The following is a 25762-nucleotide window of genomic DNA, read 5'->3' on the forward strand; positions in this document are numbered from 1 at the left end:
AGTGTGCTGAGTGAGTGAGCTCTGGGCCTGCAAGCTTTTTCTCTTCTCTATTCCTCCTCTCTGAGTCTGTGTTCTTATCTTTGCATGGGCCTGCAGTCTGCTCTGTGAGTGAGCTCTGGGCCTGCAAGCTTTCTCTCTTCTCCATTCCTCCTCTCTGAGTCTGTCTCCCAATCTGTGCGTGTGCCTGCAGTGTGCTGAGTGAGTGAGGCGAGCTCTGGGCCTGCGAGCTTTTTCTCTTCTCTGTCTCTCCTCTCTGAGTCTGTGTCCCTATTTGTGCGTGTGCCTCCAGTTTGCTGAGTGAGTGAATGAGCTCTGAGCCTGTGAGCTTTTTCTCTTCTCTATTCCTCCTCTCTGAGTCTGTCTCCCTATCTGTGCGTGTGCCTCCAGTGTGCTGAGTGAGTGAGCTCTGTGCCTGCAAGGTTTTTCTCTTCTCTATTCCTCCTCTCTGAGTCTGTGTTCCTATCTTTACATGGGCCTGCAGCGTGCTCTGTGAGTGAGTGAGCTCAGGGCCTGTGAGCTTTTTCTCTTCTCTATTCCTCCTCTCTGAGTCTGTCTCCCTATCTGTGCGTGTGTCTGCAGTTTGCTGAGTGAGCTCAGGACCTGCGAGCTTTTTCTCTTCTCTGTCTCTCCTCTCTGAGTCTGTGTCCCTATCCGTGCGTGTATTTGCTGAGTGAATGAGCTCTGGGCCTGAGAGCTTTTTCTCTTCTCCATTCCTCCTCTCTGAGTCTGTCTCCCAATCTGTGCGTGTGCCTGCAGTGTGCTGAGTGAGCTGAGCTCTGTGACTGAGCTTTTCCTCTTCTCTATTCCTCCTCTCTGAGTCTGTGTTCCTATCTTTGCATGGGCCTGCAGTTTGCTCTGTGAGTGAGCTCTGTGCCTGCAAGCTTTCTCTCTTCTCCATTCCTCCTCTCTGAGTCTGTCTCCCTATCTGAGCATGTGTCTGCAGTTTGCTGAGTGAGGCGAGCTCTGGGTCCGTGAGCTTTTTCTCTTCTCTATCCCTCCTCTCTGAGTCTGTGTCCCAATCTGTGCGTGTGCCTGCAGTGTGCTTTGTGAGTGAGCTCTGTGACTGTGAGCTTTTTCTCTTCTCTATTCCTCCTCTCTGAGTCTGAGGCCCAACTGTAAGGGAACGACTTCTGTTCCTGTGTCTCATGTCCTGTCGGTAAGAGCTAGGGGAGAGTTCATCTGGTCCTATCAACCCACCTCAGTAGTAACCTCAAAATCAGCATCATCATCATCAGCAGCAGCAGCAGCAGCAGCAGCAGGCATTTCTGTCTGTGTCTGGTGCTCTGCAACGGTTGCAGGTCACACATTTAACTAGCTTGCCTGTGTTTTTGCACTTTACCACTACTGGGATAGTATACTAAAATAGGCTCTGCGGTACCACTCTGATGTGGCGAGTAGCTATGGAGCTATGAACCTTTCATGTTTGATGCCATTTTGTGCTGAGCAAGGATGTCTGATGCCAGTTTTTACCCATGAACTCTAAAGCATTGTCAGACCTGATTCGTGTAACCCTCCCATAATGGGCTGCATCCACAAGAAATTTCACAGTGGCTTGTACTACTACTACATCACTCTTGTGCTTTAGAAAATACGTACAAAAACAGCACTGATTGGTATATTCGTCAGTGAATGACACAGCATATTTATGACCATCTATGGACTCTGGATCTATCGGCCCTGCTAGATCAGTAGCTATGAACCAATTCTAAGACCGATCTGGCTCTAGCATCTGGCTCCCTGTTCCTGATTTGAACAAATTTACCTTCAGTAGCTACATGCATCACAGTGCATGCAAGACAGATTTGTCAGTTTTTCCTTTGATTTACATTCCTTCAACCACACTTTGTAACCTTAGTATATCATCATAATAATTACAGAGTCAGAGAGTCAGAGTCATTTATTTGCCATTTGCCCCCAGATATAGGCACCACCACAGACATCTCAGTAGAAATACAATGTGGAAGACATTCATCCCTAACAACAACAACAACAACAAAAGAAGACAGAGCTTTGTGAAGCCAAGGACTTCATGCCATGTTTTTATGTCATAACACACATTACACTGGTCATCCACCACTCATCAATCATGTACAGTGTTCAAATAATAAAGTCTGTTGTACACACATACTACATGTTGAAGTTTGTACCGACGTCTTTGCACTTGAGAAAGTTTTTATGAGAAAGATGACGACGGTGGCTCCTCCGGTGGTGGTCGCAGCTTGCACAGAGAAGATGCCCTGTGGATAGGTGGGGATGTAGCTACCAACGCCTTTGTATGTCAAGGTATAGTTTTGTGGCGTTGCCCCCCTGCTGTTATCAATCAGCACCATCTCTGCATCTCCCCTGCGCTCTGCAACCCCGCTGCATTTCCGTTCATCAGTTCATCAGCCGGCTCCATGAAGTGAGTCTCTGCATGACCAAAACCGAAACGTTGTCATGGTCGTGGAACTTCTTGAATCTCAAAATGTCTGTGATGATGATTGATGATGTGATGAGAAGTCGCCCCTGTGTCGACCATCATCAGGCCTGATGTCTGCTTGACATGGGGTCTTTGTTGAACCTCTGCATCACAGGCACACTAGAGGGACAATAAAAGTAAAAGTCTAAAGTCTAAAGTCTATCCAGGAACTGGATCAGCCTTGGCAAAAAGCCTTGGCGTTTTTTTACTCTCATGGTCTTCTTGGGCTCATGAAGGATAGTATATTTTAGTCCGTGCAGCAACAGGTGTCCCCCATGCACGTCGCCAACACTCACTCCAACACTCACAGACTCAACATTGCCACATTGCTATAATGTCCTCTTTCACTCTGCAAACGGTCACCTCATTCACTCATAACCTTTTAGCAGAGTTGTTGTTTCAGTAATGTAAGAAAAAAAAGAAAGTGATGGTCTGGCTGGGGAGATGGAGGAAAAGAGAAGTGACCACACTGTTCACGTTGTGTTTTGCCAACATCAACAGATTCACGAGTCATGGGTTATGAGTTACAAATTTCTATCCACACCAGGGGGGTATTTCTGACCCCGCTGCTAGGGAATCGTGACGGTTACAAAATCTAGATCCATACTGACTGGGTCTATTTGACCAGCTAGGGCAGCACCAGGTATAATTCTCAATCCACACTGACTGGGTCTATTTGACCAGCTAGGGCAGCACCAGGTATAATTCTCAATCCATACAGACTGGGTGTATCTGACCCGCTGCTAGGGAATCATGACGGTTACAAAATCTCAGTCCACCCTGACTGGGTCTGTCTGACCCAGGCTGGTAGATCAGGAGTCATGCTAAAAATGTCTATCCACACCAGGGGGTATTTCTGACCTGCTGCTAGGGAATCATGACGGTTACAAAATCTCAGTCCACCCTGACTGGGTCTGTCTGACCCAGGCTGGAAGATCAGGAGTCATGCTAAACATTTCTATCCACACCAGGGGGTATTTCTGACCTGCTGCTAGGGAATCATGATGGTTTCAAAATCTCAGTCCACGCTGACTGGGTCTGTCTGACCCAGGCTGGAAGATCAGGAGTCATGCTAAACATTTCTATCCACACCAGGGGGTATTTCTGACCTGCTGCTAGGGAATCATGATGGTTTCAAAATCTCAGTCCACGCTGACTGGGTCTGTCTGACCCAGGCTGGAAGATCAGGAGTCATGCTAAACATTTCTATCCACACCAGGGGGTATTTCTGACCTGCTGCTAAGGAATCATGACGGTTTCAAAATCTCAGTCCACCCTGACTGGGTCTGTCTGACCCAGGCTGGAAGATCAGGAGTCATGCTAAACATTTCTATCCACACCAGGGGGTATTTCTGACCCGCTGCTAGGGAATCATGACGGTTACAAAATCTCAGTCCACCCTGACTGGGTCTGTCTGACCCAGGCTGGAAGATCAGGAGTCATGCTAAACATTTCTATCCACACCAGGGGGTATTTCTGACCCGCTGCTAGGGAATCATGACGGTTTCAAAATCTCAGTCCACGCTGACTGGGTCTGTCTGACCCAGGCTGGAAGATCAGGAGTCATGCTAAACATTTCTATCCACACCAGGGGGTATTTCTGACCCGCTGCTAGGGAATCATGACGGTTACAAAATCTCAGTCCACCCTGACTGGGTCTGTCTGACCCAGGCTGGAAGATCAGGAGTCATGCTAAACATTTCTATCCACACCAGGGGGTATTTCTGACCCGCTGCTAGGGAATCATGACGGTTACAAAATCTCAGTCCACCCTGACTGGGTCTGTCTGACCCAGGCTGGAAGATCAGGAGTCATGCTAAACATTTCTATCCACACCAGGGGGTATTTCTGACCCGCTGCTAGGGAATCATGACGGTTACAAAATCTCAATCCATGCTCACTGGGTCTGTCTGACCCAGGCTGGAACATCGGGAGTCGTGGGATATGAGTAACAGATTTTTACCACACCAGGGGGTATTTCTGACCTGCTGCTAGGGAATCATGATGGTTAAAAATCTCAGTCCACCCTGACTGGGTCTGTCTGACCCAGGCTGGTAGATCAGGAGTCATGCCAAAAAATTCTATCCACACCAGGGGGTATTTCTGACCCGTTGCTCAGGAATCATGACGGTTACAAAATCTCAATCCATACGAACTGGGTCTGTCTGACCCAGGCTGGAACATCAGGGGTCGTGGGTTATGAGTTACAGATTTCTATCCACATCAGGCGGGTATTTCTGACCCACTGCTAGGGAATTATGACGGTTAAAAATCTCAATCCACCCTGACTGGGTCTATTTGACCTGCCAAGGAAACATGACGAATAAAAATTCTCAATCCACACTGACTTGGTCTATTTGACCAGCTAGGGCAGCACCAGGTATAATTCCCAATCCACACTGGCTGGGTCTATTTGACCTGCCAAGGAAACATGACGGTTAAAAATTCTCAATCCACACTGACTGGGTCTATTTGACCAGCTAGGGCAGCACCAGGTATAATTCTCAATCCATACGGACTGGGTCTGTCTGACCCAGGCTGGAACATCAGGAGTCACAGGTTATGAGTTACAGATTTCTATCCACATCAGGGGGGTATTTCTGACCCACTGCTAGGGAATCATGACGGTTAAAAATCTCAATCCACCCTGACTGGGTCTATTTGACCTGCCAAGGAAACATGACGAATAATAATTCTCAATCCATACGGACTGGGTCTGTCTGACCCAGGCTGGAACATCAGGAGTCACAGGTTATGAGTTACAGATTTCTATCCACATCAGGGGGGGTATTTCTGACCCGCTGCTAGGGAATCATGATGGTTAGAATTCTCAATCCACGCTCAATCGGTCTGTCTGACCCAGGCTGGAACATCAGAAGTCGTGGGTTATGAGTTAAAAAAAAAAATCTATCCACACCAGGGGGGTATTTTTGACCCACTGCTAGGGAATCATGACGGTTACAAATCACAATCCACCCTGACTGGGTCTGTCTGACCCACTAATGAATGACTGGGTCCATTTGACCCACTTGGGCAGCACAAGGGTTAAAGTTTATGAATGATCATGGATGTGGATGTGTCATGTGTTTTCTGGTTAATAAATAATAAAAACATTTTCTAACTCTCCGAATGACTCATTATTGTGGATGTATTACTGTATAGTTTGTGTTTTGCCCTTGGATGACAGAACTAGACTTTCATAGATGTGCATTTTAGAGAGGTAAGTTTGCTACCAGCCAGCCTGTTACTGTATTGGAAAATGTCCACACTCTATACCCATTTCTCACCTATTCCAAACCATACAATTAAATAATGAATAATAAATCTCTGAAATAGAGGTGAAATGTCGCTGCTGACACTTTTGGAAAACATGGATTGCAACTGTGCTCATATTGTACAGTAGACTATTTAATTTCTAATGTACCTGGCAGGAGTTACACTGTAAGTCCGGGGAAAGTAGGACGTAATTGTACGGGAGTTACGCTCTAAGACACAGCCTAGTTATACTGTAAAATGCGGGGTAATTAGTGGCGGAGTGAGCGAGAGTTACTGTGTAATTTGGTGTAAAGTAGGACAGGAGTTACGTGCCAAGACGCAGCCTAGTTAAACTGTAAAACAGCGAGAGTTACCCTGTACTTCTGTGGAAGTTGGTGTGAAGCAGGATGTAAGTTACGCGCTAAGACGCAGCCTAGTTACACTGTAAATGCACGGGGGAAACAGGGGGGAAAGTGAGCTGCAGTTACTCAGTACTTGTGTGAAATAAGCGGCAACCTACGCGGCAAGAGAGCGGTAGGTACGCTGTAAGTCGCGGGCCGTATTATGTAGTGCTACCAAATATACTTTTTTGTGTTTATTTTACACTAATTTGATGATTATACATGAATACATTTTCGTTATAAGCTGGACATAAGAGGACAAATGCAGTTTATTAGTTGATAAATTAACCAGTTACAGAAAATTGTGAGATTGATCAGTTAATTTTTTTAAATCTATTGACAGCCCTAATTATTATTAACTTCTCCTGCTGTTGTATTGGTTCAGTCAGTCTGATCGGAGATCAATGATTGAAATCAGAGATCAATGATACAAACCCACAGCTGCTGCACTGAGATCACGATCAGCTGATCCACAATAAGAATATGTGACTGGTAGATCAGCATGAACGATCACCTGTAGAGTAGCTCCGCCTCCACCTGGTGGAAGAGAGACCAGACTCAGTTTGGACCTGCAGCCAAAACTGATCAGTGATTAGCACGACACGACACGACACAACACGACACGACACGACACGACACGACACGACACGACACGACACGACACGACACGACACGACACGACACGACACGACACGACACGACACGACACGACACGACACGACCCAAAGCCTCAGACTGAAGCTGCAGCTGTGAGAGTGAAGATCAAACTGAGAGAAGATGAGCTGGAGCTCAGATGTTCATCACATCATCTCGTCCTGTCATCAGATGCATCAACTGTGTTTTTACTGCAGCTTTCATCTCATTTCATTCTGACACGTTTCATATTTTCTCTCTTCACAGACTTGCTGATTGTCGACTCTCAGAGAGTCACTGTGAAGTCGTGGCCTCAGCTCTGAAGTCCAACCCCTCCCACCTGACACAACTGGACCTGAGATCGAACAAACTGAGTGATTCATCAGTGAAGGTTCTGTGTGCTGGACTGGAGAGTCCAAACTGTCGACTGGAGACTCTGAGGTGAGTTCACTGACTGGACCTGTTGGACTTTTCTCTCTGTTCAGTTCAGTTTCTGACTCCATGTTACTGCAGCTGGTAGAAGGTGAAGGGTCAGAGGTCACTCAGAGGTCAGTGTGGTGGTGATGATGATGATGATGATGATGATGATGATGATGATGATGATGATGATGATGATGATGATGATGAGCTGCTCTCAGATGAAGCTGCTAACAGAACAGCTGGATCAGCCTCTGTAGCTGAAGCAGCAGATGTGATGTAGATCTGAGTTTTCCCTCTCTGCTTGGTTCAGGGTCAAAGGTCAAAGCAGCTTCCCAGTGTGAGAGGTCAGGTTAAAGTCCTGTAGCTCAGAGAACAGTGTTGGTTTGATGATCCCACTGTGGAGACACTGAGGCTCATGAACATCAACACTGGGCTCCACAGGAAGGAAGCTTCAGCTCATGGTCACATGACAACAAGGTCATCAACGCTGTCACCAAGGAGCTTTGTCCTCAACTCACTGCTTTTATTCTTTATTCAGATTGAAGAGCTGCGGTTTGTCAGAGATCAGCTGTTCTTCTCTGGTCTCAGCTCTGAAGTCCAACCCCTCCCACCTGAGAGAACTGGACCTGACCAACAACGAGCTGAAGGATTCAGTAGTGAAGGATCTGAGTGGTTTTCTGGAGAGTCCAGACTGTAGACTGGAGACTCTGAGGTCAGTTCACTGACTGTTACTGTTGTAGATCTGAGATCTTTGATCCACAACTGAACCTGATTGATCTTCACTCAGAACTTGAATCATTGACTTTGATGTCATGAATGAAGGACGTTTGAAATAGTTGTTGTCTCATGTTTCCACTTGTTCTTCTCTCACACTGACAATGACTCTTCACTTTCAGCTCATTTCACTACATAGTCATCAATAATCAATAATCTGATCACCTCAGGTGTGTGTGCGTGTGTGCGCGCGCGCGCGCTGGTTTCAGCTCTGTGAAGAAGTTGGAGCAGGTTCAGTCTGTGAAATCAGTCAGAAGGTTTTTTCTCTCTGAGCTTCAGCCTCACATGTTTGTTGTCATAGCAACAGAGTTGAGCCTCACATGTTGAGCGTGGTCAGTAAACCTCTGATCGATGTGGCTGCTCAACATGAGTTTGTCTGGATGGAGCCACAGGTGGAGCTGACAGGTGAAGAGGCGGAGTCAGCAGCAGCTTCTCATGAATATTAATGAGCTGTTTTCTCTCTATGTGACTGTTTAACCTGCTTCCTGTTGCTTCAGCTGTTGGACTTTGATTTTCTAAACTTGTTCTTTCTGAAGCTTCTTCAGCTCTGAACAGATGATGAGACACTGAACGCTGTCAACAAGGAGCTTTGTCCTCAACTCTCTGCTTTTATTCTTTGTTCAGATTGGAGAAGTGCAGGTTGTCAGAGATCAGCTGTTCTTCTCTGGTCTCAGCTCTGAAGTCCAACCCCTCCCTCCTGAGAGAACTGGACCTGAGCTCCAACAGGAACCTGCAGGATTCAGGAGTGAAGCATCTGAGTGGTTTTCTGGAGAGTCCAGACTGTAGACTGGAGACTCTGAGGTCAGTTCACTGACTGTTACTGTTGTAGATCTGAGATCTTTGATCCACAACTGAACCTGATTGATCTTCACTCAGAACTTGAATCATTGACTTTGATGTGATGAATGAAGGACGTTTGAAATAGTTGTTGTCTCATGTTTCCACTTGTTCTTCTCTCACACTGACAATGACTCTTCACTTCCAGCTCATTTCACTACATAGTCATCAATAATCAATAATCTGATCACTTCAGGTGTGTGTGTGTGTGTGTGTGTGTGTGTGTGTGTGTGATCTTCATTTTATCTTCTTTTATTCTTTATTCAGATTGAGGGACTGCAGTTTGTCAGAGATCAGCTGTTCTTCTCTGGTCTCAGCTCTGAAGTCCAACCCCTCCCACCTGAGACACCTGAGATACCTGGACCTGGGAGGATACAGCAACAAGCTGAGCCCTTCTTCTTCATCTCTGCAGCAGCTTTGTGATCTTGTGAAGAGTCCAGACTTTCGACTGAAGACTCTGAAGTGAGTCTGATCTGTAGCTGTTTCCACAGCTGATGAGACTGTGGGAGAGATAATAACATGTAAAGTGTAAAGTGCAGCAGGTGAACCTGTCAGGATGTGACATCACATATGACATCATACGTGACATCACAGACACAGAAAACGCTGCAGCAGCTTCAATGTGTCAGTCATCAGTGATCCAGTCACAGGTAAAGGTGTTGAGTCAAACAGGAACAATGTAGTCTGGGGCCGTTGACTCACTGGTTTGGTAGGAAACAGATCCAGGGCGAGAGAGACAGACCTTTCCTTCAAAATAAAAGCACCAAGCTAATAAAATGCGGTAAAACTATTTAATTTAAGGAATATAATTTACAAGAAAGTCCCCGAGCCATTAAGTTAACATTTTGCTTTTATTGTATCACAAGTTAATGTTTATTTTATAAGTTTTATGTGGGTGAACACTTTTATTTTGGTGAATTTGGTGACTTCAGTATCCGCTACAGACAGGAACCAGAATGCAGATGAATTTGGAGGTAACAGACACCAGGCTCTTCGCTTGTCTGAAGAGCCTGGTGATGCGAGGCTAGGAACAATGAGGTTCACCTGTCACTCACCTGAGAGTCTCTAGAACTCCATGTTCACCTGGAATCAATATGAACCATCAGCTGTTCTTGTTCTGCTTGACTCAACTGATCGAGCAGATTCAGTCAATACATGATCAATACAAGTTTCTCTATTAAACATAAACAGCCAATCAGAAGCTCTCGTCCCTCAGGTACAGGAAGTTTCACCTGTAACATGAAGGATTAGGAAACACTGCTTTATTTCTGTCTTTATTAACACACCTGAACCTTCTCCTTCTTCTTCTCTACAGGCCACGGTGATGAAAGAGAGAGTGGTGGAATCTCACAGTAAAATGACTCTGAGTGTGAAGACGAGTTGGACTCAGACGGTTGAAGTCTGGTGTTCTTCATGTTCTTGTCCAGGAGGAACATGAGGTTCTTCATGACAGTGGTTTCCATCACAGAGCCGAGTCAGCAGCTCCCACTTCCTTGTTTTGATACTGGTGGAGTCTGTGTCACATGACTGATGTCAGGAAACATGTGCAAAGGTTTTGTTCACGTTACTGCACTGGATGAAAACTGCAGCTATAACATGTGATGACAGTTGGTAGTTTGATGTGTGAAGTGTCTGAAAACAGCTCAGTTCTGACTTTATATTTTTGCACCAGATTTTTAAACCATAACAGCCAATAAGTAAATAAAGGTAACGTTTGATTATTCTTCAACTGAATAACTTTCCACAAACTGAATTTAATGGAATTTGAATTTGAAACACAAGGGGAAATATTCACAATGTATTTGACTATTGTACTGGAGATTTAGGACGATAGGACGTGTTTATATTCACACGTCCTCTTCCAGGAGTACCAGCTGCTGCCATCAGGGAGGTGCTAAAGGGTTTTAAACTCTCCTTCATCCCCACCTCCATCTCATTACTTAATAAACAAACAAACACCTCTCGTGGTAGAGCGTGTAGGGGATGGTTCCTGGCTTTACCATTCTGGGGGGAGAGCAGGGTCGAAAGTAACGGAGGACGAAAGTAACAAAGCGATTTTCTCCGAGCCCATACCAGTGTGACGTGTCTAACTTGGTCAGCATGTATATCATGCAGGACCTAACAGAACTGCAAAAAATCTTAAGAATATGTCTTTGACCGAGTTACACTCAAGAACCTGTTTTCAGTGACGAAAAGCGGTAATTTTTGGGGGTTGATCAGCTGTGTTTACCGTTTCAGGTGTTATAATTATGATGGTTAGACACATTAATTAGTCCTCTAACACATCCTAAAGTTTGACTTGTCAGAGTTTTTCAGTATAGAAGCAGCTCAGGTTTGAGTGTCGGGAGTCGCTGGAGGGACGAAAGTAACAAGCCGTTACTTCCGTCCCTCTCCACATTAACAATGAGCAATTCTGTGCAAAAAAAAAAAATCGGTCACCGTGCTACGGGAGGGATTAAAACACACAACGTATAAACAATGTGACCATATAAAGTGGAGAAGTGCAGGAGGAGGGCATGACCAGTGGATCACTATGGTCCAGTCATACTGGACCAGGACAACAGGCTGTCAGCAGGACGGCGACAGAGATCTGTTCTGGCCGAGTCCCAAGGTGTAGTGTAGTAAAAAAAAAGTTAATAAATTGTATTTAACACCAATTCACACTGTAATTTAGAGAAAATAGCAGAAATTTAGAGAAAATCAGCATGCTAATAAGCGATCTACAAACGTAAAAAAAAATCCAAATGAGCGTCATTGATCGTTTGTTCTAAAAATTTTATTTAATTAAATTTAATATATTTTTAAATAAGATGAAGGTCACAATATGTTTGTAATCACATATTAACAAGAGCATTGTCAGACATTTCAAATAAAAACAAGAAAAATAAGACCAAGTCCAGTTTATATTGTCGTGTTACTTTTGACCCACCCCCCTGTTACTTTCGTCCCTGCCATGAGGAAAGTAACAAAGCGCAGCTTCTCTTCAAAGTCAAATTACACCGACGTTGTTTCACATTTTTACAAAATAACACCTGGTATTGATAGAGAACACATATGAGATGGTGATCACAACAAAAACATAAAAACCTGTAATACTATCTTTTTAAATGACATTTATTTGAAAAATGTTACTTTCGACCCTGCTCTCCCCTACTTGCTTTTGAGGGATGGACAATCCATTTTGAGCAAGTGACGCACTTTTGCTGGTCATCCACTAGGTTTTGCAGTTTGTAATAATTGTTCTGAGAAATGTTGTGCAAATGTTAATATTGATGTGAGAAAAGCACCAAAGCGATTGAGAAAAACTGTAAGTCAACTTGGTGCTATACAAATCAATACACCAACAAAACACCACCAGGGGGAGACAAGCTTTCTTACAAAAACATTGTAAAGTGTACATAAATTCAATGTTTTTATAGCTTTCATGTTGATGGATTTTTTAATAGACTTAATATATTGTTTGGCTTCATTTTCAAAAATAATAAAGAGTGGTTTTGGATGAGTGTAACGACATTTATGAATATGCCATTTGGCTAACTGTATAATAAGATTGATGATACAGTATTGTTTTTCTTTTTGCAGATGGATTGTCAGTGAAGCCAAACAATATACAGTATGTTCAAACCACAGGGAAAAACAGGTTCAATCAAAAAAGAAATCAGGATGCAAATATCTTCCCATAATTTGGTTGAGAAAGGGCGAGACCAAAATAAATGAAAAATATCTTATCCTACAGAGAATGAGCAGTTTAAATCTACCGGTATATCTTTTTTAATCGTTGTGAAAATAAAAAAAAACTTTAGATGGGTACATTTTGTGAATTATTTTAAAAGATACTTATATGAATTATATATCTAGCAGGTAAGTTCCAGATCTCTTTCCAGTTAAGGTGATTAATAAAGTTATTCCAATAAGTTATTCCATATGATGAACTACTTTTATTGTGGTACAGGAAGTTCTTTTATTGTGGCGGTCTGCCCTCAGCTGGTCCAGGGGGAGAACTGCAGTGTTGTAACATCCCAACAGTGTTTCTTTAATTTCATTCTCAAAACCTGAACACAATATTCCACAGTAACACTTCATCATAAAAGTTCACGTCTCTCTCCAAACCATGGATGGTTCGGACCCACCACATGGACTGTTGGGCCGAATTCCGATTCTCCCCTTAGCCCTCGCCCTGGGCCCTAACCCTTCATTTTGCGCGTTCACGTGAAGTGGTAGGGGTGTCCCAATTCTGGTTCAGACGAGGGTTAGGGGGAAGGGGTCGGGCTATCTCGCCCTCGAAACGGAGATTTTTCAGGGGCACACTACGGACCGAGGGCTATGGCAAGTTTCCCAGAATGCATCTTGCGGCAACCGGCAGCTGATTTATTTCTCACTGTAGCGCTGTTATTACGTCATTTTGTTAAGTTTTAATATTTTTTCATGTGAGAAAGTAGTTGTTTAGATCCCAATGTTGGGTCGGTTTATCCACATGAGGCTGTTTAGACGTTTGCTCCGATGTTTTTGGGAGAAGTGAAGCTCCACGTTGGAGCCTCCACCTGTGGAGCAGATCAACGGCTCGTCACAGAGACACCACCCCGTCCGGAGAGCTGGTCAGCCGGCCAACCTCCCGACCTCGTCCCGGTAGAAAAGACGACCGCTAATTAACTTACCCGCAGGTTTTTAAAGGTTTACCGCCGCGTAGTTACATTCTTTTTAGGAGATAAATGCTGGTCTCATTGATGAAATGTAACAATTGTCGCATTAATTTGTTTGAATTAAAAGTGAAGCTTCATGTGTTTTGGACACAGAAGCAGCACTGCCTGGGGGATCTGTAGCCTATACAGAAATCACCACATTTACATCAATAAATAAATGTTTTACAATTGTCAGGACTGGCTCCTTTTCCTGACAAACAACACGCGGAGAGGGGAAGGTGCCGACAATAATCTTATTTATTTATAACAACAATCAAAGGTAAACAATCAGTAGTGGAGGATATCAGTGGTGAGTGCGGGTGCATGGATGGATATGTAGGTGTTGTCTGTGCATTAAAACCAAGAGGACGGTCGCAGCGGGGGAGCTGCAGGACGCCAGGTCATGAATGGGATGAGAGAGAGGGAGACGGCGATCTCCACCCGGCTTTTAGGAACATAGCCACGCCCCCCTACAGCACGCACACCGGAGGCCCATGAGCAATCCTGAGGGAAGGAGAGACAGAGAGCGAGAGGGGAGCCGCACACACACACACACAACCACCTGGGGTTGTCACACCCCCCCCCTTAAGACGGGACCCCAAAGGGGAACCGGCACAATAAACCCCCAAGCTAGTAAGGGTGGCAGGACCAGCTACATGTTCCCCATTTACAGTTGTAACCATACTCCAAATAACATGAATTACATGAACAATTCCCACTGCCAAAACCCAACCCAACTCACCCAGCCATCCCAGAACTCTGCAACCTGGTACCGGGGAAGCCTATTTAAGAGTTTGAAAGGATGGAGGAGCAGGAGTGTGAAAGCGGGGATAAAGTTACATGTCATCATACATACAAGATTAACAATGCACAACTGACCCAATACCCCATCAACTCTAAGGCAGAGGCGCCCTAGACAAAACATCTGCCAGGATATTATCTTGCCCTTTAATATGGCGTATGTCTAAATCATAACCCTGCAAAAAGAGAGACCACCTGACCAGTCTCTGATTTGGAGTTTTCAAGGAACCTAAGAATGTTAAAGGGTTGTGATCTGTGTAAACAATTAAAGGTGCCGTCCCACCTACGTACACCTCAAAATGCTGTAAGGCCAAAATGAGACCCAAAGCCTCCTTTTCTATCACGGAATAGTTGGCCTGATGTCGATTGAACTTTCTTGAGAAAAAACAGACTGGTCTCAACAACCCCTCGTCCCCTCCCTGGAGAAGGACGGCACCGGCCCCGACCTGGCTGGCATCAACCTGTAAGACAAACTGTCGGTCAAACTGGGGAGCAGCCAACACAGGACATGAACACAGTAAAGACTTTACATTCTCAAAGGCCTGCTGGCACGCAGTAGACCACACGAACTTAGCTCCACCCTTCAGTAGCTCAGTCAGAGGAAAAACAACAGTAGAGAAATTTCGGCAGAAACTTCTATAGTATCCAACTAGACCCAAAAACCGCTGGAGTTCTTTCTTCGTAGTCGGCGGTGGAAACTCAGACACAGCTTGCACTTTAGCCTGAACAGGAACAACATTACCCTGACCAACCACACGCCCCAAGTAAGTAACAGTGGCTCTAGCAAACTCACATTTGGCTAAATTTACTGTCAACTGGGCCTCAGCCAACCTCTCAAACAACTCTTTCACTCTCTGCAAATGTGAATGCCATGTGTCACTATACACAACCAGATCATCCAAATACACTGAACAGCCCTTTAACCCATGCACAACCCGGTTCATAAGCCGCTGAAAAGTGGCCGGAGCGTTCTTTAAACCAAAGGGCATAACGGTGTATGAGTAGAGGCCTGCAGGAGTGACAAATGAAGCAATTTCTCTCACGCGCTCTGACAAGGGCACCTGCCAATAACCCTTGAGCAGGTCGAACTTGGACACAAACTTAGCAGACCCAACCATATCTATGCAATCGTCCATGCGCGGTAATGGAAATGAATCGGACTTAGTGACAGAATTAACCTTCCTCATATCTGTGCAAAATCGCAGAGTTTTATCTGATTTAGGCACCAAAACACAAGGAGACGCCCAGCTGGACGCAGATGGAATGGCAATGTCATTTTTCAACATGTAATCAATCTCAGTGTTCAAGTGCGTCAGCTTCTCAGGACCCATGCGGTAAAACCGCTGTCTGATTGGCTGTGCTTCCCCCACATCAATATCATGTACAATCCAGGAAGTACGAGAGGGAACATCACCAAAAAGCTGCGGAAATCTACCGATCAGCTCCACCAACTCGACCCGCTGCTCTTCAGACAGATGTGACAAAAGGGACTGCAGATTACACAAAGACTCAGAATTCTTCAACCTACCACTCAACAAACTGTCATCAGGCTCAGGAACGCCGTCTGTCTCCTGCGCCACACTACAGGTGTCCACAGCGAGCGCTGCCCCAACGTCACCTTTTACGCACTCCCCATGCCCCGAGCGTTGGTAATATGGCTTCAGCAGGTTCACATGATACAACTGGGACGACTTCCTTCGACCTGGTGTAGCAACAAGATAGTTAACATCAGAAATTTTTTCAGACACAGTGTATGGGCCAACAAACTTAGCCTGGAATGGTGACGTGACCAGCGGAGTCAGCGCGAGGACCTGGTCCACCGGACTATACTCATGACGCACCGTACCCCGGTCATACTGGGCTTTCATTTTCACTTGAGCCTGCCCCAGCTTTTCTTTTTCCAACAGACCCGCCCGAAACAATCTGTGCCGAAAACCATTAACAAAGTCAATCAGGTTTCGAGGCGCCTCGGCAGGAACCAATCCACCCTTCAGCGCTGCCAACGGCCCGCGCACCGAGTGCCCAAAAACCAATTCGTTCGGACTGAAGCCCGTGCTCTCCTGCACGGCCTCTCGCGCTGCCAACATCAACCAGGGGAGCCCCTCCTCCCAGTCCCGATCCAACTCTGTACAGTACGCGCGCAACAAGGACTTGAGCGTCTGATGGAACCGCTCTAACGCGCCCTGACTTTGCGCATGATACGCAGTGGACTGGTTATGGCTCACCCCCAGCGATTTCAACACTTCCGCAAACATATGCGAGGAAAAATTGGACCCCCGATCACTTTGTATGACCTTGGGTATCCCGAACACTGAAATGAACTGTGCAAGTGCTTTAACAACCGCTTTGGTGGTGATGGTTCGAAGCGGATAAGCCGCTGGGTATCGAGTACACTGACACATGACAGTCAACAAATACTTACACCCCGACTTGGCACTAGGCAACGGCCCCACACAGTCTATTATCAGATACTCAAACGGTTCACTCACCACAGAGATGGGCTGCAACGGTGCCGGATTTACGCACTGGTTGGGTTTCCCCGTCAGCTGGCAGACGTGACATGTTTTAATATACGCCGCCACCTCTTTTTTGGCCCGCGGCCAAAAAAAATGTTTAAAGCAGAAGTAAGTGATATATTTGTGTTAATATAAGTCTTAAATAGTTCTATCTTCCGACAGCAATCACTTACATAGAGTGTTTGGTCTGAAACACGGGTCTGTCAGTCACTCTGCTCTGCTCTGAGCCGAGGAGAAAACATTTATTGTATCCTACAGTTTTTATCCAATGAGGAGAGAGAACGGCATGCAGGGCTGTGTGTGCAGCCAAGGAACGCCGTGAATGTGGCGACGTAGGGACGAGGACTGTTATGGTGTGTTCAAGGAAACTCGTATTTTTCCGACCGTGAAGTGGTACCAGTTCGATCTGGTACGAGTTCACCGGTCGGAAGTTACGAGTGGCCGTTATAGTGACTTTCACCGGTAAAACAGGTCGGAGAAACACGAGTGGGTTGCCTGAAACGCTATAAAGTCCTAAGTTGTGACTTGAAGCTGTAATTTACGATTTCAAAAGCCTGCCTGGAACGCAGCATTAGCGAAAACGACCGGACCACTTACTTCTGCTTTAAGCACAGACAGATACGTTTTACGCACCCCAAAGTGACCACTTTCATCATGTGCCGTTTTCAAAACGTGGGAACGAAAATCCTGAGGCACCACCACCTGAAACACAGGCGCTCCCACAACATCCTCATCACAAGGCAACCCTTTGCGGACCAACATCCCATCCTGCACAAAATAGCCCTGGGCTACATCACCAACCTGGTGACGCGGCACAACCTGATCCCACAGTGAGGACAACGAAACATCAGATTTCTGAGCCTTAATCCACTCCTCTCTTTCCACAAGTGGAGGCAAATCAGGCAGCGCAACCGGTTCCACCGAGGCCGCAGCCTCCGCTGGCACAGACGCACATTTACTCTGAGCGCGCGACATGGCACAAACAGGAAAAACTTCAAGCGCTGAACTGTCAGACGCCACCGGTTCGGACACCACCACAGGTGGCGGGGGACCACTGGACCAAACCCGACCACCACAAATATCATTTCCCAGAATCATTGACACGCCTGGCAAAGGCAACTCAGGCCGCACGCCCACAGAAAACACACCTTTAGCCAGATCACAATCCAACACCACATCATGGCGTGGCACGGGAACGAAGCCAAGCTACATCCCCCGCATCACAATGAAATCTCCAGACTGCGTATCAGAGGAAAAAGGAAGCACAGACTGCACAATGAAAGAATGTCGGGCCCCTGTGTCACGCAACACTCTCACAGAAACACATTCAGTACTGCCCACCAAGGACACACGCGCCTTTATGATGAAAGGCTCAAACCCAGACTTGTCACTGACGGTCGCCTCCACCGCCTTTTCCTCTCGCACACTTGCACACAACATAGCAGGAGCTGGGGAAGGCGCAAAATTTTTTCGCCTGAGCAAAGGACACTGGTCCTTCCAATGACCTTCCCCACGACAAAAATTGCACAAGTTTGAACGTCCTGGGCGCACAGCGACAGGCGCGCCACGGGCCGGAACAGGTTTGGAAAAACGGCTGCGCGTAAACCTACTGTCATCCACTGCGCGCTCGCGCCCCTCAGCAAAACCAGACTTGTGCGTCAGCAAGAAATCATCAGCCAACTCAGCTGCTTTAAGCGCAGTAGCTGGCCCTCTTTCATTTAAGTAGGCGGCTACGCGCTGAGGAACAACATTTTTAAACTGCTCCTTGATTATCAATTCACACAGACCATCAAATGAATTCACTTTTTCCGCGGAACACCAGCGGTGAAAATGAGTGGTCAAATCGCGCACAAACTCCACATTAGTTTGTTTATCAACCTTCACCCACTGTCTAAACCTCTGGCGATATGCCTCTGGAACGAGCTCATACGCCTTGAGGACGGCTGACTTCACCCTGTCATAAGTCAAACCCTCCTGCGCGCACACAGCCGAGTAAGCCTCCTGCGCCTTGCCCGTGAGGACGCACTGCAGCAGGAGAACCCTATCAACATCTGACCACTGCCTGGCATCTGCCACGCGCTCAAACAACGTGAAAAAAGTATCAGGATCTCGCTCATTAAATTTAGGCACAAGGCGCAGACTCGCCGTCAAGTCTCTGCCCTCACGCTCAGCCACAGACCCAGACGCGCCAGAATCCCTCTCATTTCGGTCCACAACCCTCAGCTTCGCCCGCTCCACCTCTAACTGCAACTCCAAGAGGTTTTTCTGCCTGTCTTGACTGTCCTTCTCTCCCCGCTGCATCTCTAACTGCAACTCCAAGTGGTCTTTCTGCCATCCTGCTCTTTCCCTCTCTTGCTCAAACGTGAGCCTCTCAGCCCGCTCAACCAGCGCCGCAGCCCCCGGCTCTCTCTTTGATCCAGCTGGCCCAACCCCTGGCCCTTTCGGAAACACACCTCTTTCAAACAATGTCAACAACACAAACACCTTCAACTCATCCTTCAGGATTCCCTCTTCCAGCTCAATCGCATAATGTTCCGCAATTTCAAGCAACTCCTCTTTCTTACATGATTCCAAAAACACCGCAGAGGGCGCATCATAGAAAACTGACAAATCACTCATATTCACCGTAGAGCCGGATCCACACCGCTATGCGCACTTAAGCAGACAATGCCCCCCAGAGCGTTCCCCTCACTGCCTATCCAGAATCTAACTAAACTCAACCCTGGTCTTCATGTGGTTCTGCAGCGGGCTGATTAAGCACAAAACCAGCGGGGACCACCAGCGGGGACCACCAGCGGCGACCCCATGGAGTGCCCCCGAGATGATTGCTCGCGCAACCAACGCTAGCCGCTCCCCACAACACTACTGACAAAAAAAAACAAACAGACACAGTCCCAAAGGAGACGTGTCCTTCGCCTAACGGGAACCTCCAGAAAAAATGCGCATCCAGTGTATCACCTACCCTTCACAGGTGAACCAAGACCACAGGTGAACCAAGACGAGCCCCCATTTGTCAGGACTGGCTCCTTTTCCTGACAAACAACACGCGGAGAGGGGAAGGTGCCGACAATAATCTTATTTATTTATAACAACAATCAAAGGTAAACAATCAGTAGTGGAGGATATCAGTGGTGAGTGCGGGTGCATGGATGGATATGTAGGTGTTGTCTGTGCATTAAAACCAAGAGGACAGTCGCAGCGGGGGAGCTGAGGGACGCCAGGTCATGAATGGGATGAGAGAGAGGGAGACGGCGATCTCCACCCGGCTTTTAGGAACATAGCCCCCCCCTACAGCACGCACACCGGAGGCCCATGAGTAATCCTGAGGGAAGGAGAGACAGAGAGCGAGAGGGGCGCCGCACACACACACCCACACACACACACACAACCACTTGGGGTTGTCACACAGTTTGTAATAATTGTTCTGAGAAATGCACTAACTGTTGTGCAAATGTTAATATTGATGTGAGAAAAGCACCAAAGCGATTGAGAAAAACTGTAAGTCAACTTGGTGCTATACAAATCAATACACCAACAAAACACCACCAGGGGGAGACAAGCTTTCTTACAAAAACATTGTAAAGTGTACATAAATTCAAAGTTTTTATAGCTTTCATGTTGATGGATTTTTTAATAGACTTAATATATTGTTTGGCTTCATTTTCAAAAATAATAAAGAGTGGTTTTGGATGAGTGTAACGACATTTATGAATGTGCTATTTGGCTAACTGCATAATAACAAGATTGATGATATAGTATTGTTTTTCTTTTTGCAGATGGATTGTCAGTGAAGCCAAACAATATATGTTCAAACCACAGGGAAAACAGGTTAAATCAAAAAAGAAATCATGTTGCAAATATCTTCCCATAATTTGGTTGAGAAAGGGCGAGACCAAAATAAATGAAAAATATCTTCAGAGTATCCTACAGAGAAAGAGCAGTTTAAATCTACCGACATATCTTTTTTAATCGTTGTAAAAATAAAAATAAAACTTTAGATGGGTACATTTTGTGAATTATTTTAAAAGATACTTCTATTAATTATATATCTAGCAGGTAAGTTCCAGATCTCTTTCCAGTTAAGGTGATTAATAAAGTTATTCCAATAAGTTATTCCATATGATGAAATTCTTTTATTGTGGCGGTCTGCCCTCAGCTGGTCCATGGGGAGAACTGCAGTGCTGTAACATCTCAACAGCGTTTCTTTAATTTCATTCTCAAAACCTGAACACAATATTCCACAGTAACACTTCATCATAAAAGTTCACGTCTCTCTCCAGACCATGGATGGTTCGGACCCACCACACTGACTGTTGCTGTGTTTCACTCATTAAGCTCCCCGCGCTGCAGCAGCTGAACCGGAACTATGGAAACTCCTCTTCAGGAATATTTACACGATGCACAGAGACGTGAACTTTTATGATAAAGTGTTACTGTGGAATATTGTGTTCAGGTTTTGAGAATGAAATTAAAGAAACGCTGTTGGGATGTTACAACACTGCAGTTCTCCCCATGGACCAGCTGAGGGCAAACCGCCACAATAAAAGAACTTCCTGTAGCCTACCACAATAAAAATAGTTCATCAATAACTTATTGGAATAACTTTATTAATAACATTAACTGGAAAAAGATCTGGAACTTACCTGATAGATTAGATTAGATTAGATTAGATTATACTTTATTTCATCCCCGAAGGGAAATTCGTTCATGACAGCAGCATTTAACAAAGGAAATAAAAACAAGACAAATAATAAAATACACAATTCATAAAAGAATACTTTAAGAAAAAGAAGACAAAAGGAGAAAGTGCTACGGTGCTCATTAAAACAAATGCTTGCTGGTAGACAACTATGGATAAAAAACAATTTAAAGTGCAATTTAAAGTGCACGGGAGATTTCAAAAAAGAAGTGCGACAGACATTACAAATTAAATAGAACTATTAAAAAGTCTAACTGACATGGGGATAAAAGACCTGCGGAAACGCTCTGTTTTGCACTGAGGGTGTCTCAGCCTGTTGCTACGGGAGCTTTTCAGGCCGCTCACCGTCCCATGCAGAGGGTGAGAGGGGTTGCCCATGATGGCAGTCAGTCTGTGCAGCATTCTCCTCTCACCCACCTGCTCAACAGTCTCCAGGGGGCTGGACAGGACAGAACTGCCTCTTTTGATCAGTTTGTTTATTTTTTTCCTGTCCTTTTCCGAGCCACACCCCCCCCCCCCCCAACACACAACAGAATAAAAAACAAAAGATGCCACCATAGTGTCATAGAAGGTCCTTAGTGGTCTAATACTCGGAAGGATTTCAGCCTTCTCAGGAGATGTAGCCGACTTTGTCCCTTTCTGAATGTGGCATCAGTGTTGTCGGCCCAGTCCAGTCTGTTGTTGAGGTGAACACCCAGGTATTTGTATGATGTTACAGTCTCAATGTCCATGCCTAGGATGTTCACCTGTGTTGTTGGAGGCGCCTTGCTCCGGAAGTCTATGATCATCTCCTGTGTTTTGCTGGCGTTCAAGTGAAGATGGTTTAGCTGACACCAGTTAATTAATATATATAGATATATAATTAATAGAAGTATCTTTTAAAATAATTCACAAAATGTACCCATCTAAAGTTTTTTTTTTACAACGATTAAAAAAGATATACCGGTAGATTTAAACTGCTCTTTCTGTGTAGGACACCCTGAAGATATTTTTCATTTATTTTGGTCTCGCCCTTTCTCAACCAGTTTATGGGAAGATATTTGCATCCTGATTTCTTTTTCTATTGAACCTGTTTTTCCCTGTGGTTTGAACATAGGCTATATTGTTTGGCTTCACTGAGAATCCATCTGCAAAAGAAAAACAATATTATATCATCAATCTTGTTATACAGTTAGCCAAATGGCATATTCATAAATGTCGTTACACTAATCAAAAACCACTCTTTATTATTTTTGAAAATGAAGCCAAACAATATATTAAGTCTATTAAAAAATCCATCAACATGAAAGCTATAAAAACTTTGAATTTATGTAACTTTACAATGTTTTTGTATGAAAGCTTGTCTCCCCCTGGTGGTGTTTTGTTGGTGTATTGATTTGTATAGCACCAAGTTGACTTAATAAAGTCAAGTCATGTAGTTCATGTCACAAATAAAAGTATTTCCTGTTGTTTGTTTCACAATAAAAGTTTTTCCTGTAGTCTGTGCAATAATAAAAGTGATGAGGTAGTAGAAGTTGAAAACCATATTGCTTCCACTCCCACTGTTCCTGGATCCTCTCTAACCTTCTCTAAACATGATACCCGTCATTAGTAATAAGGTGTTATTTACTGTAGTATTCAAATGTGTTTCTGATGTGAAAATCCTACTCTAGAATAGTTTCTAAAATATACTGTATTTTATTTTTTTTAAAACATTATGAGCTATTCTTTAAACTTTAATTGGTAACCTAGGAGACGATTCACTAGATGTACAGCAATAACAGAAAGTAACAAAATAAGAGCGGTGTTCTTCAAAATAAAAGCACAACTGCATAATGGACAAGACTAGCTGTCATTTACACTTATACCTCATAGAAAAAAGGTAAATGTACTAGTTGAAGGGTCATGTCCATTGTATTATAATGACTCATGGATTAATGTGGAGTGTTTTTTTGTCCAACCTCAGAGTAACGACTGAAGTGAGAAGGAGTGGGTCCATGGCACTGGTTTGACCTCCCATTAGTTCGACCTCCCATTAGTTCGACCTCCCATTAGTTCGACCTCCCATTAGTTCGACCTCCCATTGGTTCGACAATCGGAGTAATGAGAGTTGGAACTAATGGGAGGTCCTCATTAGATTGAACTGGACTAGTTATTAGTCAAACTCTCCATTCTTACCGTTCACTATGCATTTATATCATTATTCATATAGGCTCCACCTGTCAATAAGACGCACGTGGAAGAAGAGGTGCAGTTTATTGTGTTTCACCAACGAGGAGCTGTCATTACGCACGACTTTTACGCACTGCTGCGCGCTCATTAGTCTCATTACTCTGTACTCTGGGAGGGGGGCTTTGATTATCAGTTTACACATCTTGATCAGCATTTTGTGCGCAATCTGACATGATCTGGCTCCTTTCTGGGCCGCTTGTGTGTGTGTGATGTGCGTTTCTGTGTGTTTCTGAGAGCTCTCTCTCTTTTAGTAATTCTCGTTATTTTGCTCTCTCTCACAGAGAGAGGGAGAGATAAAGCTGTATGCTCCTATCAATGGAAGAGCTTGTCACAAAGTAGTGATGACAGTTCGAACTAACGGGACCACCCATTGTTTCGACCTCCTATTGGTCCGACTTGTGGTTGATTTTGTCGGAGTAACGGGAGGTCGGACCAATGGGAGGTCGGACCAATGGGAGGTCGAACCAATGGGAGGTCGGACCAATGGGCAGTTCCCGAAGGGGGTGTCCAGTCTTCTTATTCCAAACGTTGGGACTATGATGAAATGATGAGCAGCACTGTACATGTACTGTGACTAAGGTGTCCTGTGGTGGTGGTGATGTCCTTATTGTCCAGAGCAGCCATGGTGTCACCACAGAGCAGGAAGATGGAGATCTGAGGCCGTTTAAGATCAGACTGAGCTGTGACTGGTAGTGGAGAGACTCTGTACTGCTGCTGCTGCTGCTGCTGCTGCTGCTGCTGCTGCTGCTGCTGCTGCTGCTGCTGCTGCTGCTGCTGTTAATGCTGCTGCTGCTGCTGCTGCTGCTGCTGCTGCTGTTAATGCTGCTGCTGCTGCTGCTGCTGCTGCTGCTGCTGCTGCTGTTAATGCTGCTGCTGCTGCTGCTGCTGCTGCTGCTGCTGTTAATGCTGCTGCTGCTGCTGCTGCTGCTGCTGCTGCTGCTGCTGCTGCTGCTGCTGCTGTTAATGCTGCTGCTGTTAATGCTGCTGCTGCTGCTGCTGCTGCTGCTGCTGTTAATGCTGCTGCTGCTGCTGCTGCTGCTGCTGCTGCTGCTGCTGCTGCTGTTAATGCTGCTGCTGCTGTTAATGCTGCTGCTGCTGCTGCTGCTGCTGCTGCTGTTAATGCTGCTGCTGCTGCTGCTGTTAATGCTGCTGCTGCTGCTGCTGCTGCTGCTGCTGCTGCTGTTAATGCTGCTGCTGCTGCTGCTGCTGTTAATGCTGCTGCTGCTGCTGCTGCTGCTGCTGCTGCTGCTGTTAATGCTGCTGCTGCTGCTGCTGCTGCTGCTGCTGCTGCTGTTGCTGCTGCTGCTGTTAATGCTGCTGCTGCTGCTGTTAATGCTGCTGCTGCTGCTGCTGTTAATGCTGCTGCTGCTGCTGCTGTTAATGCTGCTGCTGCTGTTAATGCTGCTGCTGCTGCTGCTGTTAATGCTGCTGCTGCTGTTGCTGCTGCTGCTGCTGCTGCTGTTAATGCTGCTGCTGCTGCTGCTGCTGCTGCTGCTGCTGCTGTTAATGCTGCTGCTGCTGCTGTTAATGCTGCTGCTGCTGCTGCTGTTAATGCTGCTGCTGCTGTTAATGCTGCTGCTGCTGCTGCTGTTAATGCTGCTGCTGCTGTTGCTGCTGCTGCTGCTGCTGCTGCTGCTGCTGCTGCTGCTGCTGCTGTTAATGCTGCTGCTGCTGCTGTTAATGCTGCTGCTGCTGCTGCTGTTAATGCTGCTGCTGCTGTTAATGCTGCTGCTGCTGCTGCTGCTGCTGCTGTTGCTGCTGCTGCTGCTGTTAATGCTGCTGCTGCTGTTAATGCTGCTGCTGCTGCTGCTGTTAATGCTGCTGCTGCTGTTAATGCTGCTGCTGCTGCTGCTGTTAATGCTGCTGCTGCTGCTGCTGTTAATGCTGCTGCTGCTGTTAATGCTGCTGCTGCTGCTGCTGTTAATGCTGCTGCTGCTGTTAATGCTGCTGCTGTTAATGCTGCTGCTGTTAATGCTGCTGCTGCTGCTGCTGTTAATGCTGCTGCTGCTGCTGCTGCTGTTAATGCTGCTGCTGTTAATGCTGCTGCTGCTGCTGCTGCTGTTAATGCTGCTGCTGTT

General features: G+C 45.7%; 1 protein-coding gene across 1 annotated transcript in view; it reads left to right on the forward strand.

Moving 5' to 3' along the window:
* Positions 1-25762, forward strand: part of LOC146969721 (NACHT, LRR and PYD domains-containing protein 3-like) — a 264684-nt gene that overhangs the window by 226247 nt on the left and 12675 nt on the right. The window contains exons 7-9 of the mRNA XM_085804885.1: positions 7015-7188; positions 7706-7879; positions 8566-8742. Of these exons, the coding sequence (XP_085661011.1) occupies positions 7015-7188; positions 7706-7879; positions 8566-8742 (525 nt within the window). The remainder of the gene's footprint in view (positions 1-7014; positions 7189-7705; positions 7880-8565; positions 8743-25762) is intronic.

Source organism: Trachurus japonicus, chromosome 17 (genome assembly GCF_045865225.1).
Source record: "Trachurus japonicus isolate A0001 chromosome 17, Traja_1.0".
Taxonomy (NCBI): domain Eukaryota; kingdom Metazoa; phylum Chordata; class Actinopteri; order Carangiformes; family Carangidae; genus Trachurus; species Trachurus japonicus.